Source organism: Nomascus leucogenys, chromosome 3, assembly GCF_006542625.1.
Source record: "Nomascus leucogenys isolate Asia chromosome 3, Asia_NLE_v1, whole genome shotgun sequence".
In the NCBI taxonomy this organism is placed as follows: domain Eukaryota; kingdom Metazoa; phylum Chordata; class Mammalia; order Primates; family Hylobatidae; genus Nomascus; species Nomascus leucogenys.
In genome coordinates this window covers 922,801-935,660 of record NC_044383.1, presented here as the reverse complement: position 1 = coordinate 935,660, position 12,860 = coordinate 922,801, and the positions used below count along the sequence as shown (strand labels likewise).

At 58.7% G+C, this 12,860-nt stretch overlaps 1 protein-coding gene across 1 annotated transcript in view; it reads left to right on the top strand.

Moving 5' to 3' along the window:
- Positions 1-12,860, top strand: part of INPP5A (inositol polyphosphate-5-phosphatase A) — a 258,361-nt gene that overhangs the window by 169,639 nt on the left and 75,862 nt on the right. The window contains exon 7 of the mRNA XM_030805019.1: positions 6,402-6,454. Within this exon, the coding sequence (XP_030660879.1) occupies positions 6,402-6,454 (53 nt within the window). The remainder of the gene's footprint in view (positions 1-6,401; positions 6,455-12,860) is intronic.

Genomic DNA, 12,860 nt, shown 5'->3' with positions numbered 1-12,860 from the left:
TACTGTTAAATTTTCTGAGATTTATTTGCAGTTTATTTAAAAATCTTAAATTAGAATCCTAAAATTACATTTATTACCAATTTATATTATTCAAAAATAACATTGTTTCTCGTTTTATTTATTCAGTCTATGGATAATTAATGTTGAAAAAAATTCTCCATTACTGTGGAAAACTTAAAAATCTAAAAAACCAAGATGTACCCACATGCACATAGATTCAAGACACAAACACACACCTTAATTAACACAAATAATTGAAAACTCAGGAGAAGAATAATTAATTTTGGTTCAAAAATTTACAAATGCCTTCCATTTTTAATGGAAGTAAAACTGTTGACGGTTATCGCAAATTCTAGGTAAAAACCTGGATGTGCTCAGTTTGGGGTCTCTGCTGTACCTGTCAGAATTAAGAGGCGTGCGTGCAGGGAGGTGCTGTGTCCCTGTGTCCCGGGCCCTACTGCCTGTCTGGAAGCAGGATAGGCAGTGCCCGGGCACAGCTCTGACGCACATGGGAAGTGCCTGCCTCCACATGCCATGGAGCACCTCCGCTCTCTCGTTCCACAATATATTCTGGGTATCTGGCTCCATCCAGCAGGACTGAGACCCCAGCCTCATGGGCTATCCCAGCGGGGGACGTGGACAGCGCCTGCACCCAGGAAGTGGGCTGTGGGATGCTTGGGGTGGGCCGGGGTGCACATTTACACAGGGGTGACTGTGGGCCTGGGGCAGTGGCAGGAGCGCTAGCGTGAGTCTGGACACGGGAGCTGGCTGAGGGCGTCCTGCCGGTGCTGGTTAGAAGCGGCCTCCAGGCTCCCTGCCGAGCCCACACACTGGGGTTGGGACTCCCCTCCCTCCCGTGGGGTGCCCCCCACCCTTCGGACTCACCGTTTCTCCCGGAGGAGCTGGTCCTGACTGTCTCACAAGGCCAGCGTCCCCTGCAGTCACCCCTGTGACTTGGTACAGGAGACACCTGTCCCGGTTGCTTGGTGACTGCATTGGCGAGGACAGATCCAGGCTCTTGTGGTTGTCGTCAGCTGGCGAGGACATGGATCTGGGCTCTGGCGGTCGTTGTCATACGTGCCTCCTGCACAACCCTGTGCCCGCGGTGCCTGTCTTCCCATTCATGTTGACCGCCGGTTTCTCACCCACCAGCTGGAGGCCCCTGTTGGAGTTGGTTTCTGGGGAACTGGCCCTCGGCCATCTTCACACACACGCGGCTTCACCCCCCCACACACACGTGGCTTCTCACACACACACGTGTAGCTTCACCCCCCCACACACGCAGCTTCACCCCCCACACACACGCGGCTTCACCCCCACACACACACACGCAGCTTCACCCCCACACACACACGCGGCTTCACCCCCACACACGCGTGGCTTCACCCACACACACACACACGCGGCTTCACCCCCACACACACGGCGGCTTCACCCCCACACACACACGCGGCTTCACCCCCACACACGCGTGGCTTCACCCACACACACACACGCGGCTTCACCCCCACACACACGTGCGGCTTCACCCCCACACACACGCGTGGCTTCACCCACACACCACACACGCGGCTTCACCCCACACACACACGTGGCTTCACCCCCACACACACGTGCGGCTTCACCCCCACACACACACGTGGCTTCACCCACACACACACACACAGCTTCACCCACACACACACACACGCAGCTTCACCCCCCCACACACACAGCTTCACCCTCATGGCTTCTGAAGGCTCGGCCTGACCTCTGCTGCAGCGTCTGGTTCCTGAAGTATGTCAGGCCACCCAGTCCCCCTAGACAGGAGGTGTCGAGGCACGGAAGATGAGCCGCTGGTGCTCTAGGGGAGTTGTTGCGTATTGAGGCGCCTCGGCCTGCAGGGACGGTACCTTTTCTCCTGGAAAGACGCCTGCCTCCCACTGTCACTAGCAGAGGAGCCTCACCCAGTTACTGTAGATTTGTCACCAGTTACATGTCCAGCCTTCTTTTCCCACGGCAGCCCCCATGGGTGAGAACCCAGCCTTGGGCCCGGTGACTGTGGCCTAAATCCGCCAAGGGACCATAGGTGCAGTTCTTAACCTGTGAGCCTCAGTTTCCCTTTCTGGTCGGCCTGAGGGTTGGGTGTGTGCCTGTGTGTGGGATGCCAGCCCACGGCAGCTACTGGTGCACAGAGCCACACCTTTGCAGCCCGCCGGCAACATGGGCTCTGTCCTCCCCTCCTTGTGCCTGAGGCCCCACAGCTGGGACTTGAACCTGGCAGCCCGGCAGTCCTGTCTTACCCACTGCCTTGAGGCCCTGGATGCTGCTGGTGTGGATCCTGTGCGTGGCTGGGCTGTGGGGGGTGGGCGGTGGCTGTTCCAGGTGGGCAGTCTCCCCGGAAAGCACAGGCTGGATTTGGACATGTGGAAGATGGAGGAAGAGCGTCTAGACAGGCAGCAGGCAGCTCGTCTGGAGTGTGGAGGATGGAGGAAGGGCATCTGGACAGGCGGCCGGTGGCTCATCTGGAGTGTGGAGGATGGAGGAAGGGCGTCTGGACAAGCAGCAGGCAGCTCGTCTGGAGTGTGGAGGATGGAGGAGGGCGTCGGACAGGCAGCAGGCAGCTCGTCTGGAGTGTGGAGGATGGAGGAAAGGCATCTGGACAGGCGGCCGGTGGCTCGTCTGGAGTGTGGAGGATGGAGGAAGGGCGTCTAGACAGGCAGCAGGCAGCTCGTCTGGAGTGTGGAGGATGGAGGAAGGGCATCTAGACAGGTGTCAGGCAGCTTGTCTGGAGTGCAGGCTGAGTGGAGGGGAGAGAGTCCAAGCATTGGGGGTGTCCCAGCTGCACCGGCGGTGGGAGCATGGAGCCCGCTGTGGGCATCAGCAGCACCCACTTCTCCCCACAACTCAGCTTCCCACTGATGTGTTTCCGTCGCAGACACAGTTACCTACGGGAAATGAACACAGAGGCTCCCCAGGGCAAATGGCCTCCCCGAGAGAGGAGGTAGACACGTTTGGAATCAGAGACAAGTGTCTGGTACACAACGCAGGGAACCCGCCACCCCGCCATAGAGCTCCCTCGGTCGTCTGGGCATGGCGCCGTGCAGCAGCCAGACCAGTAGCCTAGGGACGCCTTGGCCAGCCTCCAGGAGCTTTGGCTCAGCCCATGTTGTTTGGCAAGCAGGGCAGCCTGAGCACAGCAGGGGATGCAGGCTCAGTACCAGAGCCAGTTCGTGGTGTGAGGACGGATCCTCCTCGACAAGTAGAGCCACAGCCTGGCGTCCAAGTGCGTGGCCAGGCCGGGAGGAGTGTACAGGAAGTCTCTGTACCTTCTGCTCAATTATTCTGGAAGCCTAAAGCTGCTCTGAAAAATAAAGCCAATTACTTCTTTAAAAGTCTGCTTACCTGGGGCCTGGGACTTTACAGGTGAGTGAAGAAGGACCAGCCCTGGAAGGAGGAAGCCTGGAGCCACCTATGGACCCTGAGGGTGCATCTGTGGGTGCCTCAGAATCACTGGGGAGCAGAGAGCCCAGACCTTTTACAATGCTGGGTGGGGCAGCCATGGAACTGCACAGGTGAGGAGGGGGCGCCTCTCACTCCCCAGGAGACTGCAAACCAAGAACGTCTATGAGACGAGCAGACACCAGAATACAGACTCACCCCAAATAAAGTTGATTTCTTGGGAAAAGCCGACAGACTTTAAGTATTTTTAAATTGCTCAAAGAGATAAGTGAAAGATAGGGTTCATTAAAAATGTTATTCAACTAAAACAGAAATAAAACAAGAAAAGGGAATATGAAGAGGAGCCTGTAGAAACATTAAACATTCTGCATTAGAAATTACAGGACAGATTCTAGACTAGATGTGGTCAAAGAGAGAATCAGAGAATTAGACGATGTCGTTAAGGAGTTCATCTAAACATAGTCAAGACAGACAAAGATTTGTGTTTGTTTGGTTGTTTGTATGTTTTTTATTTTTATAGAAAAGAGCAGTTAAAAGACATAAAGACCCAAAATAAATTCTAGAAAGAAGCAGTGGAGCAGTGTTGGAAGTGATAAGGGGAAATTTTAAAAAATTTAATTCCCAAGCACAATTTGGATACAGAGCAGGGTATATAAAAATAAACCCATACCTGGATGGCAGTGAAGCTTCAGAATATTGATGACAAAGAGAAAACCTTTAAAACAGCCAGAGAGAGGAAAACATACATTCAGAGGATTCACAGTTCGTGTGCCAGGGCACTTCTTACAGCAGTGGTGGATCGAGAGCGCAGGGGAAGAACGCAGTGTGTGCGGGAAGGGTTGGCTGGCTTCAGCATCACCCCCACCAGTGTGCAGGGCTTGGACTTTCCCTTCTTGAGCATGAGTGGGAGCACTTAGGGAGGGGGCAGGGAGCACTTGGGGTGGGGGCAGGCAAAGAAAGGCCTCATACCTGGGAATCCACAGCCCTAGAGCCATGCCCAGGAGGGAGCTGTGGGGGGCGCTGTGCTGGAGGGAGACAGGGAGAAGGAGACAGGGCTGCAGGGGCCTCTGTGCCACCAGGTGCCACCAACAGGCCGGGCGAGATGAAGGGCAAGTGTCTGTAGGAGTTTGCCTATGGAGGCTGTGGTGACCTTGCAGAGAACATTTGGGCAGCTGTTGTCCGGCATGTGCACATACTGGAGGAGCCAAAGGGGACAGTGGCCAGTGACAAGGTGGGGTCAAAGGGAGAGCCTCTGATCTCTGCGCTCTCCATGTTAGATAGAGGGAGCATGCCACGCAGGACTCTTCCTTCACGGGTGTTTCATCCGCAGTTCACTCCAGATTCCCATCTGCTTTCATCTCCTCGGCAGACCTTAGGGTGTGGTGGAGGAGACAGGGTCTTCCCTGTCCTGCTTTCCTTCTCCACCAGCCCGTGAGCACCAAGACCACCAGCCCCTGTCCACCATCCACCCCTGATGTGGCTGCTGCTGGGAACGGAATGGGCGGTGCCCTGCCCTGGTGGCTGCCGTTCCCCTGCCACTGCCTGAGGTGCTTTCCTTTGTGGACCTTGGACTCGACTCTGTCAGCCTTCTCCCAGTGCCTTCTGTGGTTTTCAAGGGTTTCCCAAGAGGCCTAGGCTGTGAAGTTACCCTGTTCTGCATGGCTGTTTAAATTAAAATTAATGAAGATAAATGGAATCTAAAATTCAGTTCTTCAGTCACACACTTTGCATGCTTGGTGGCCCCGGTGGCTGGCCACTGCTCTGCTGGGTGGCCCAGCAGGGGAACCTACCGTGGTGGGAGGTGGGAGGTGGGAGAGCAGGAGGGCCTCCATGCCATCTCGAGGGGAGCCCTGCTGCCTCTTAAAGAACCCCCCTCTTTGGAATCTCATGCTGGTGACTGTTTCACCTTGAATTTTGGGGGTACTTTCAGGCCAGAGCTCAGGCTCCACATTTGGTGGCTGTGCTGGGTGGTGGAGATCAGTGAGAGGCATCGGTGGGTGAGCGGTCAGTCGGTGAGAGGCATCAGTGGGTGAGCGGTCAGTCGGTGAGAGGCGTCGGTGGGTGAGCGGTCAGTCGGTGAGAGGCGTCGGTGGGTGAGCGGTCAGTCGGTGAGAGGCGTCGGTGGGTGAGCGGTCAGTCGGTGAGAGGCGTCGGTGGGTGAGCGGTCAGTCGGTGAGAGGCGTCGGTGGGTGAGCGGTCAGTCGGTGAGAGGCGTCGGTGGGTGAGCGGTCAGTCGGTGAGAGGCGTCGGTGGGTGAGCGGTCAGTCGGTGAGAGGCGTCGGTGGGTGAGCGGTCGTGGGGGGGGGTGGGTGAGCGGGCGGAGAGGCGTCGGTGGGTGAGCGGTCAGTCGGTGAGAGGCGTCGGTGGGTGAGCGGTCAGTCGGTGAGAGGCGTCGGTGGGGGGGGGGGGGGGGGTGAGCGGTCAGTCGGTGAGAGGCGTCGGTGGGTGAGCGGTCAGTCGGTGAGAGGTATCGGTGGGTGAGAGGCATTGGTGGGTGGTGGGAATCAGTGAGAGGCCACACACACTGTTGGGTTGGGCAGCTCACCCACTGTCCAGGACGCCTGGCTGGGCACGGCTGCTCAAGTCTTCCTGTGGTCCAGCCGTGGGTGGCTGTGTGTCTCAAGCTCCCTGATCAGCATCTGTGGTGACTGTGGTTTCCCTGCAGCTGCTCTCACACAGGGGCATGGGGCTCACAGGCAGCAGGCTGGCACGTTTCTTCATATCCTCCCCCCCTCCCACCCCAGGCTGGCATCAACAGCCCCTGCAGGCATCTCTGTGCGAAGCCCCACTTGAGGATAGGTGCACAGCTCAGTTCTCTTTAGTGGGGCGCCATCAGTGCTGAAAGAGCCCTGCTGTTTTTTGTTTGGAAAGCATCTTCTGTGTCCCTTAGGTGTGTGGGACCCACGTGTTGCTCTTGCCCGCTTACTCTGGCTCATTTGTGTGACGTGTTTATTTTTCAGTGCAAATGGTCAAGAAAAGGCTTCATCCGGACAAGGTGGTGCATTGCAGACTGGTACGTGGTGTGTCTCTGTGCTTTGTCAATTTCCATAACGTTTCTTACCCTTTTATATCTTGCACGAGCGGCGTGTTCCACACACCTCATTGGAGGCTATACTGATTTTGCACGAGGGCCCCCAGCTGCCTGACCCCCACCTGCCACTCTGACCTTTTTTGTTCACGGTGATGCATTCGGAGCATTGTCACTGTTCCCTGTAAGTCAGACATCTGGGTGCCCAGTGCCAGTGGAGACACAGTGACGGCCCCGGTCCCTCCGCGCAGCTGGAGAGTTCCGCTGGCCAGAGCCGGCTGCACAGAGAAGTCAGCAGGGAGGCCCCCTAGTACTGGGGCCCCGTGGTGCCCAGTGAGATGGCGTAAGAGCCGCCTGGCAGCCTGGTCCACCCGCAGACCGAGCGCAGACGTAGCGGAGCCTGTGTCTCATCCACGCATCCTCCGGCCTGGCCTTTCTGCGCTGCACATGTTCTCGATAGCGCCGCCCCACCTTTTCTGCATGATAAGAAACAGAAACCTGTTACCTGCTTTCCTAAGGTGGCTTCCAGGTGGCTCCCCAACCTGTCCCTCCAGCCATCACGTCTCATTTGAATACTGTTTTTATTTTGTTTTCATGGATTTTCCAAAACTTCGCTGCTTTATTATGTGCTGCTGTGTAACACATCGCCCTAAACTTAGCAGCTTTAAAAAACACATACGAGGTCATGGCTGTGAGTGTCTCAGGACCCAGGAGTGGCTTTTCTGGGGCTCTGGCCCCGGTCACCTTGGGCCTTCCAGAGGACTCATCTCCAAGCTCACTGGGGCTGTGGGCAGGGGTTTCTGCCCCTCCCCCTTGGGCCTCTCCGTGGGGCTGCTCAGGGCAGGACATCCTCAGGAGGAGCGAGAGTCCAGAAAGTGAGTGGGGGGGAGGAAGTGGGAGAAGGAAGGGGAGGGGGAGGAGGTGGGGGATGGAGGGAGGCAGGGGAGGAGGAGGGGGGGGGGAAGGAGGGGGAGGGGAGGAGGAGGTGGGGGAAGGAGGGAGGGAGGGGGAGGAGGAGGTGGGGGATGGAGGGAGGGGGAGGAGAGGTGGGGGATGGAGGGAGGGGGAGGAGGAGGTGGGGGATGGAGGGAGGGGGAGGGGAGGAGGTGGGGGATGGAGGGGGAGGAGGAGAAGGTGGGGAAGGAGGGGAGGAGGTGGGGGAAGGAGGGGGAGGAGGAGGAGGTGGGGGAAGGAGGGGGAAGGGGGAGGAGAGGTGGGGGAAGGAGGAGGGAGGGGGAGGAGGAGGTGGGGGATGGAGGGAGGGAGGGGGAGGAGGAGGTGGGGGATGGAGGGAGGGAGGGGAGGAGGTGGGGGATGGAGGGAGGGGGAGGAGGAGGTGGGAGATGGAGGGAGGGGGGAGGAGGAGGAGGTGGGGGAGGGAGGGGGAAGGAAGGGGAGGGGGAGGGGGAAAAGAAGGAGGTGGGAGATGGAGGGGGAGGAGGAGGTGGGGGAAGGAAGGGGAGGGGGAGGGGGAAAAGAGGAGGTGGAGGAAGGGTGAGAGAGAAGGGTAGGAGAGGAGAATGGGGAGGGGGAAGAGAGGAGGAGGGAGGAAGGAGGGGGAGAGAAAGAGGAAGAAGAGGGAGGGGGAGGACAGAGGGAGCTGAGAAGGAGCTGCAGTCCCGTGCCCACCCTAGGCAGTGCAGGCTGCAGGCCCCCTTTGCTGTTGGTCACAAGGAACAGCCTTGGCATGGTGTGGGGGCACGCGGGGCACATTCACCAGGCAGCGTCACTGGGGTCATTGTGGCAGCTGGGCCACAGGCTGGAGGAGGGCAAGGCCGCCTGCACACACTCATTCCTGGCGCCTCCTGGTAGGGAGACAGGGCTGGGTCTCGGAGCCTGTGGAGGACATGCGGGCAGGAGGGCTTTGTGGGACAGTGTCCAGACCATGCCAAGTCCTGCACTGACCTCCCCGGGTGAGGGGACACGTCCTTGCCAGCTGAAGGTGCTGAGGGTCCCCTGCAGTGTGACAGAGGCTCAGGCCTTGATCAGGCCTTGCCGACCACATGCCTGGAGGCCACAGCCAGCCCACGGGGCTTCCCAAGGGTCTTCCCTTTGGGATTGAAATGAAGCACTCTTCTTGCTTGTCCCTGTGCCCCCCACCCTGCCTTACAGGGTCCCCGATGGGTGCAGCCGGCATCCCTGGGCAGCATCAGCTGAGGCTGAGGGGTGGCCCTTCCTCTTAGCTTAGCCGTCAGGGACAGTTTCCATAGTCATCTATAAGTTTTTCTCTTTAAAGAAAAGTAGCTCACTTTTCAGTTGCCCAGAGTAACTGCATTTGTAAAGGTGTATTCAGACTTCGCTGGAGGTTTCTTGTCCTCTGGCCTTGTCGGAAGGCAGGTCGGGGGACAGGTGTACAGCCTCGGGGGCTCCGCACGGCGGGGGCCGGTGCAGGTCTCAGCTTCCCGGGCTCCCTGGGAGAACAAGGTGTGACCCAGAGGCTCCGGCCCTTGGTGACGTGACCTTTTCTCTTTTGATTGTAGTGCCTTTGACTTGGTGAATATCCATCTTTTCCATGATGCTTCCAATCTGGTCGCCTGGGAACAAGCCCTTCCGTGTACTCGGGAATCCGGCACAAGGCACTGGGCTACGTGCTGGACAGGTAGGTGTGGGTGGGCAGGTCGGTGTGGATGGAGAAGTAGGTATGGATGGCAGGTAGGTGTGGGTGGCAGGTAGGTGTGGGTGGGCAGGCAGGTGTGCTGGGCGGTATAGGTGTGGGTAGAGAGGTAGGTGTGAGTGGCAGGAAGGTGGCAGATAGGGGTGGAGAGGTAGATGTGGTGGGAGGTAGATGTGGGTGGAGAGGTAGTGTGGGGGGCAGTAGGTGGGTGGGTGGGGGGGGGGGGGGGGCAGGCAGGTGTGTGGGCAGGTGGGGGGTAGAGAGGTAGGTGTGAGTGGAGGAGGTGGGTGGGCAGGTATAGGTGGGTGGAGGGGTGGGGGGAGGTAGATGGGGGGAGGTAGGTGTGGGTGGGCAGGTAGGTGTGGGTGGGCAGGTAGGTGTGCTGGGCAGGTGTAGGTGTGGGTGGAGAGGTAGGTGTGGGCGGGCAGGTAGGTGGGTGGGCAGGTCGGTGTGTCCACCCACCCCTGTTGGCCACTGGGAAAGGCTGTGCCCGCTCTGGGAGGCACACTCTGCTCTGCGCTTGCCGATTGCCAATGGCCTTATTGGAGTTGCCCCATGGAGGTGGCAGAGCCCCCAAGCCCTGTCCACAGGCTGGAGCTGCACCCTCACCATGGACTTGGATGGGGATGGCTCACTTTCTCTCTGACTTTTTTGTGGGAAGGATAGAAAACGGTGCCGTGGGGTGCTGTGGTGGGAGGGGAATAGGACACTGAAGAGTCAGTGGGAGCGTGGGGGCCACCTCCACCTGCGCCTGGGCCCCTGCCCCCAGTGCTCCAGGCTGCTTCACCGGTGATGCTGTGGAGATGACAGGCTGTCACTGGGAAGCAGGGGTCCCCCATTGGTGGGATGTGTCTGATCTTGGGACCTGTGTCCCTCCCCATCTACAGCTGGGCCTTTTGCTGAAGCTCAGGCCCCACAGCCAGGCAGTCTGGGTTTATTCTCTGCCCATTCCAGTTAGGCCTCTCGTGGAAACCTTTCCCGCCAGCATCCCCCATGGTTGATAAGACAGTGCTCCGTCAGCTTGGGCTTGCAGCAGTGATGAACACAGGCCCTGAGACCAGCAGTTCTGCCCAGGGTGGTCCCCGATTTCCACCTGACCCCCATTCTGCTCCCTAGAGGGCCCCTGACCTGAGCCCCTGCCCGCCCCTGTGCGTGCAGAATGCCGAGTTGCACTCCCCAGTAGTGTGGCGAGGCCTGGGCTGCCTGCCCCCTCAGCCCGCCTCCCAGGCAGCTGCCTCCTCAGCCCCCACCTTCTGTTCCCGGGGCCAGTTCCCTCTCACCCACACCTGTCTCAGCCTGGGCTGTGCAGAGCAGAATACTGCAGTCATTCCCAGGCCACCATCGTCCTGGGGCTCACAACTGCCTGGGGCTCACACAGGCAGGGCAGGGATTGGCGGGCACTGAGTCTGGACCCGAGAGGGAGGGGCTGGGCAGGGCCTGGTACCCTCTGGCCTCTGGGAGGCTTTCTGGGGAAGACAGTGGGAGGAGCAGTCCATGTGGAGGGGGACGTGTGTGTGGGGCCCCTGCCCAGAGTCATGTGTGATGTTGTGACCAGCACCGTCAGATTCTCCGAGCAGGAGTGGGAGGCAGTCCTATGAGGGCAACCCCTGGGGACTGTGGGAGGACCATTTCCTCTACCCAAGCGAACCTGTGTCCTGAGGGGTCCCTAAGGCAGGTGGGGTTATGAAGGAGAACAGCAGCCAGCAGGTCCTGCCTCCTAACAGCACCTTATAAGGATAGTGTTCAGTGTGCATGTTGTGCCTGTGCATGCGTGTGAGTGTTTCACACCTTGTGTGCATGCAATTATGTATGTAATTGTGTGTGCACACACGTACATGCATGTGAGTGCACATTTCTTGGGTTTGTTTAGGGGGTGGGTGTGCGCACATCTGCGTGTGTGTGTTCATGTGTGCATGTGTGCATTTGTATGTGGATAACTTGTGTGTGCATGTGTGGGTGCATGAGTGCATACGTGTGTCACTCTTGTGTGGGTGTGTTGGGGTGCCTGTGTGGTGTGGATATGTGTGTGGGTACATGTCTATTTGGGTGTGTCCATGCTGCAAGGGAGTGGGGGTTTGCATTGTGTGTGCACACGTGGGCACATGTGAGTGCACTTATGTGGTTGCATGTGAGTGCGGGTGTATGTGTGTGCGGGTGTATGTGTGTGTGGGTGCATGTGAGTGCAGGTGTATGCCTGTGTAGGTGTGTGTGTAGGTGCATGTGTCTGCGTATTTGGGTGTGTGCATGTGTGCGGGGGTGCACTGATGCATGTGTGTGGGGGCTCATGTGGGTGCATATGTGTACGCTTGTGGTGTTTGGGGTACATGTGTGAATGTGTATGCCTGTGTGGTGTGCATGTGCCTGTGGGTGTGTGCATGTGTGTGTGGGTGTGTGCATGCATGGGTGTGGGCATGTGGATGTGTGTGGATGCATGTGTGCTAGGTGTATGCATGTGTGCTAGGGTGTATGCATGTGTGTATGTGTGCATGTGTGTGGGTGTGTGTAAAGGTTGTGGTGCATATACGGGGGGAGCATGTGCACGTGGTGTGGATATGTGTGCAGGTACATGTGGGTATGTGTGCATGCAGGTTGGTGCCTGTGGAGTGCATGTGTATGTGTGTGTGCGGTGTGAGTGTGCGTGCATTTGTGGGGTGTGTTCATGTGTATGCGTGCAGGTGTGGTGTCACACGTGTGTGTAGGTGTACAGGTGTGGGTGCGTGTGCCCATAAGTGTGTACCCTGTCCATAGCTCCACTGTGGCATCCCTGAGAAGGGGTGGAAGGCTGCATTCTCCAGTAGTGCGCTCCCAGGGGCGCTGGAGCTGGAGGGGCCCCTTCTCCTGAATGCTGGCTCCGTCGCTGCTGTGGTGAGTGTGGCCTGCGTGGCTCCTGCGCCCGCCTTCCCGATCCTCCTGGATTCCCCACAGGGCTCTGCACCAAGGAGTCTGGGCTGGGCTCCCATCCCTGTGCTGCTATTAGCAGGTATATGGCCTTGGCTCTCCTCCGATCTGGCCCTGCTGAGGGCCCTGAGGCGTGGCCCCTTATTCCCTCTGACCGCCCTGACCCCCGTCTCCAGAGTGATGGAGCCTGGTCCCTGCCACTCGCCTGGTCCTGGAGAGGGTGGCAACCTGCGAGGCCTGGGTGCTGCTGTGCCGTGGCACTCACTGAGGCCGGCCCTCAGCCCTGTGCACGGCCACACCCTCTGCAGGGGACCTGTACGGCCTCCTGGGTATCTCTGGAGCTGGCACTGACAGGTCTGAGCCTGGGGACTGTGCTCTCAACCGCCCACTGTGGGGAAGCAGCACAGGTGGGGGATGGGGGCCTGGGGCTTTGTCAGTGACAAAGTGACTGATGACCGCCTGTGCCCTGGGCGCCCTCCCTGGACAGCATGTCAGTCGCCCAGGGAGAAGGGCCTCACCCACAGGAGCGGCGCGGTTCTTCCTGCCTGATCAGCCCTCGGCTTCCAGGCACCAAGCGTCTCGGGGACCTCCACCGAGCCCAGGAGCAGGGAGGGCCCTGCTGTGTCTGCTGTTGGGTCTTGGTGACAGCGGTTAGGTTGTCAGCTTGGCATGGCATTAAAATGTGTCATTGCCCTCTCGCTGCCATGGCTCCGCGGCCTCAAGAAATCAGCCTTTGGGCTTTTTGGGCCACTTTTCTGCGTCTCTGCATTCCCATGAATGGCTCCTGCGGCGCGCTCAGCCAGCCGCAGATCCGGACCTCCGCGGCGTGGGGCGGGCCGCACAGCACAAAGGCGGCTCTGTCGGAGTCGGGAACAATGG